The sequence below is a fragment of the Papaver somniferum genome, chromosome 7, assembly GCF_003573695.1.
Source record: "Papaver somniferum cultivar HN1 chromosome 7, ASM357369v1, whole genome shotgun sequence".
Classification (NCBI taxonomy): Eukaryota; Viridiplantae; Streptophyta; class Magnoliopsida; order Ranunculales; family Papaveraceae; genus Papaver; species Papaver somniferum.
In genome coordinates this window covers 195,908,733-195,913,506 of record NC_039364.1, presented here as the reverse complement: position 1 = coordinate 195,913,506, position 4,774 = coordinate 195,908,733, and the positions used below count along the sequence as shown (strand labels likewise).

At 36.9% G+C, this 4,774-nt stretch overlaps 1 protein-coding gene across 1 annotated transcript; it reads right to left on the bottom strand.

Moving 5' to 3' along the window:
• Positions 1–1,189: 1,189 nt before the first annotated feature.
• LOC113295763 (F-box protein At3g07870-like) lies at positions 1,190–4,507 on the bottom strand. Its single transcript, XM_026544086.1, has 3 exons — positions 4,379–4,507; positions 4,153–4,267; positions 1,190–1,755 (listed from the first exon to the last, which is right to left on the bottom strand). The coding sequence occupies exons 1-3, from the start codon at positions 4,505–4,507 to the stop codon at positions 1,190–1,192; spliced, it is 810 nt and encodes a 269-aa protein (XP_026399871.1).
• Between the last annotated feature and the right edge of the window lie 267 nt (positions 4,508–4,774).

The window sequence follows — 4,774 nt, the reverse complement described above, 5'->3', positions numbered from 1 at the left end:
CCAAAATATTTTTGTATATGTATCATTTCATTAGTATATATGCTTCAAAAAAACTTCATATGTTTATTTTTATACAAATTTTTTTATTTTTAAGAACTTATTAACATTGTTGAGAATTACGTGCATAATATATGCATTTTAGTGGGAAATATCATTAATTTTCATAACGTATCTGCATCCTTGTTCTTTAAGAATTTGTTTGTGTAAGTGTCTGTGTGGCGTTGTGTCCGTATCACCATGTATGTACCAATGCTACCCAGATAGAAGGCCTTGGTCCATCCAATTGATCCATCCATGAGAGGGTCTATGAAAATTTGATAAAAGGGAGGAAAAGAACCGATTCCTAACAACAGTCGTGTAGATTAAGCGTGGGATATGGATAAAATGTGCTTATAAGTATTATTCTTTCCCTTGTCGTAAAAATAACCTTATTCACTTTTATAGGCCGATCAAATTATAAGTTTTAAATTTTTATTCCATAACGAGAACAAATAACATCAAATAAATTGTAAAATCAACATAAAAAAAGTGAGAATTTCTTAACCCGTCAGTGAAAGTGGGGATCAGGAATTTGAAATTTCAGATGGATCCGTCAAACGATGTCAACTAATGTCCATGTGCTTGGCAAAATAAAGATAGTCAGTTAACTATTTTGGCATGGCATTTTGTTAATCTACGACCATAATACATCGCATGCATGTTTTACGATCCAGACTCTAATTAGACCTTAAATTTTCGATCTATTTACAAAATATCCCAACTAAAAGGAAAATAAAAGAAGAACAGAAAAAATGATCGACATTTATGGAAGACCAGTTTTGGTAAAGAACCTAAGATTCGTGGTTTGTTCACAAACAGTTTAGACAAATGAAAATATCTATGAAATATATGTTTGAAATCGGATGTAAATATTCTTGATTTATATAAATAGTTTAGAGCTTTTGAATTAGATCAATCTCGTCTACCCACCGGAACAGATTCCAAATACCTTATCCTTTTTCGGCTTCTTCTTTTCCTTGTTTTTATTGGTTCTGCTTTTGAACTTCTCGCCTAGAGATTTGACTGAAATAATGTTGTTCATGTGTGGAATTCCTTGGAAAGTGCTCAAGCTATAATCTTCATCAACAATTTCCTTTAAAGTTTCGGTTTTCTTGTCATAACAACAAAGAGTCTTTTCTCTATTCCATGTTCAATTCTTTTCAGCAAACGGCTCGCATAGGACTTTCCTCAGAATTGACCATGGAATAGAGAACTCCAAATTCCAACTTGAAGAGCAGTGTCCCTCATCATTATTATCATCGCCATCCTTCTGCTTCCTTTTATATGCCCATATGTCCATAGGCTGATCTTCATCACAATGAACAAGAAATAAAACCCCTACCAACACCTTGATCATATATCTTGTTGCGTTACGACCATGAAAACATTGCGGTACAGTTGGGAGCCATCGGAACTCTTCATCTGCTATATCAAAAGCAACTATTTTCTTTTGTTGATAATCCAGCCAGTAAACTGATCCGTTGGCAAGAACACCCCTCTTGTATAGTTGGTAGGTGATTTCTCTGATGCTTCTCCATCTAGTGCCACTTCCAAGTGTATACACCTCGACGAATCCTTTGGTATCTAGCTCAGTATTGTAAATTATGTCGGGGTAACAGATTTGAATGACCTTGTATTTGTTAGTCTTAGGGTGGTAGCCAAATCCACTGACGACGTAACCGTAATTATCTTTCAACCGTGGAAGGTTAATGTATTCTATAGTGATAGGGTTGAATATGTAGACATGATCATTGACTTGATGATGCGGTACACGCATACAAACCAAACCATTGCAAGAACCAACAATGTGATCTAGGAATGAATGGATATGTCGCCGATTAATTTCAGGATGTTTGATCTTCGTAAGACTTTTGAATGAAAACTCCTCATCAGTACTACTCCTACTAAAGATCTCATCATATTCTCCATATTAGAGTTTAAGGTTTGTTTCTCTATCAGACCGAATAAAAAATAGAAGACCCGCTTTTTGATGAGATAAGAGACTTTGCCAAGTTTTACAAACAAGTTTGCGGTTCAAAAGTGGCTCAGGGGGAAGACGGGACGAAATTTCTAATCTTAGATCGTCAGGAAGATCCTCCATCGGAAAATAAAATAAAATTGATAGAACTTTGAAAAACACACTTATAAACATCAAAATCTCTTGATCTTCTTTCGACCTACAGAATGAGGACCAATGATATGTTGATACATGCACTTGATATTAGAGTAATTCCTATGGGATGAACAAACTTAGAGTTCGTTCGTTTTGATCCCACTATGGGATGAACAAACCAAGAAAATGGATGTTCAAATGAACAGATCTGTTCATTTGAACATCGAGTCGCACCATCAGACGCGCGTCTGTTGTAAGGACGCGTGCCATCACCAACAACTCGGGCGACAACCATCATGACGCGGAGATAGAATGAATGTCGCTGGAGATAGAATGGATGTCGCCCCTCACATATTCTCTCTCCAAAACCTGATTATTATAATTATGGTTTATTTTTTATTATTTATTTTATTAGTTAAATAATCTGTGGGACCAAACTCTTATTAGTTTATATAAATAAAATGATTAGTGGGATCCAACTCTTATTAGTTTATGTTAATAAAATGAATAGTGGGACCCTAAAATATCAGATTTGTTCATTTTGACTTATTTCCCATAGTGAAGAATGCAGTTTGTTCATCCACGTGGCTGAACAAATTTTTATTTTTGTTCATTACCATAGGAACTGGTCTTAATGAATTATGTTTCCAAAAATATAAAAGAAGTATATTTTTGGAGAGAAAATTTGTTTTCTTAATTGGTGTTGGTATTTTTGGAAACATGATTCAATATCAAGTGCATGTGTCAACACGTCATTAGAGTTTCAACATAAACACAATCCGAAACTAGCCAACTTATGCATCAACAAACTAAATCATATCAGATCAATCTACAAAGAGGAGCATATATTAGTTTTATATATAAATCACTGATTGTTCTTCCGGTAATTATCGTTTCAATAATATAAATAATGGAAAATTTTAAAATAAATCAAATCTGAAAATACAATAATATGCACTCTCACCTGTGACAATAATATACAATAATAATGCACTACAATCGAAGTGGTGCCTGGAGATGAAGTTTTCAACATGCAAATCTTGCATGTCAGACTTTGTTTATTGCACCAGTGCCCCTACACTCTGTGTGGGGGCTAATCTTTGTTCACCAGACTTGCTCTCTGTATTACTCGAATTGGACCTGGTTGCAGGTTGCGTTATAATCTCCAAGGCTATCGAAACTGAGATCCTTGTTCAGCAAACACTTCCAATTCGTCTTTTTTCTCTAAATGTATTTTCCCTGTCTATTTGTCAACTTATCTGACATATACTGCTCATTTCCTAGTGTGGCGCCCTGACCAACAGGATCTCTGTTGAATTGACATCTCAATTCTCAAGCTTGCAGCCGTTGCAAGAGGATAATAGCAGAACAACCTTTATGGATTGGAGTTTTTAGTTGGATCGGTGGCCCTTGCTGAGGCTACAAACTCACCTGTTTATCTCTCTATTGATGAAGGATTAGCAAACTCGGCGCTTAGACCCTCTAGAAAAACCTTCAGTAAGGGATTTATTGAAGCTCCTTGGACCATCCTGTGGCGCTAAGCCACTAAATAAGACAAAAGAAAGCTCTTAGTAATGAATGTTACCTTGGCACAATCTGTTCTTAGTAGCACTACCTTCTTCTTTACTTAATTTATGTTCTAGTCTTCTTAATCTTGGCACCTGTATTCATCATTGGCAGAACTCATCGACCTTCTGTGTTCCATTTGATGTGTTGGCGAAGGGAATTTGACTTCAGGAAGTATCAACACGACATAAATATGTGTTGAAGCAATTGATGGTATGGTGCATCACTAAGATGGGTCTCAACCCTGTAGGCATGGGGACACTAAATATATACTTCTGAAAGTTCCTTTTTCCTTTGGCCGTGCAATTAACCACATTGGCTCCGCAATGCAAAGAAAATCAGGCTTCTGCAAAATAAATAACTCCTTGAGCTTGGCCTTTGCACCCTCCTTAACCAAACCATGAGTATTCCAAGAAAAGACCCGCATTAAGAACCTTTGGCAGGAGGGCATGCTGAACCCTTGCTTTTAGTCCTCGATTTACTCCTACCCTTCTTGATAGTTTCCTCTTCCAGTTTCGTAGCAGCAGCTTTGTCCCTTTCTATCAGCTTCTGCTCTTCTCAGCCTCAGATTCTATAACATTACTATCTGGATTTGATGGAACAATCATCCTTTGTTAGATTCGGACTCGGAGATTTGTCAGCAACAAGTTCCTCACTCACCTCCTCCTCAGAATCATTTCCCTCATATCCTGTAATAAACCTATTAGACGTCTCTAGGCCAGATTGGACCTGAGAGAGTGGAGCTACTTGTCTATCTAGCTGTTTTGGTTGGGGAACTAAAACCAACATCATCTACAAGCTTGCTGTCTGCCGAGTTCTAGCCAATTCGACTGTAGACTCTTGCTAAACAACGGCCACAAAAGTCTTTGCAAACCCAGCTTGTAACACTCTCATTTCCAGCCTCTCCTCTTTTCCATAACAATTCCTAGCATTTTCCGGCTTAGCCTTAACCGCCAAATGTTCATTGTTAGCCAATTCAGCTGCAGGAACAAGGTCTTTAGCATTTTTCTTTGCTTCTTCAAATTCTGAAAAGCTAGCTCTTCAGCAAGGTTATCA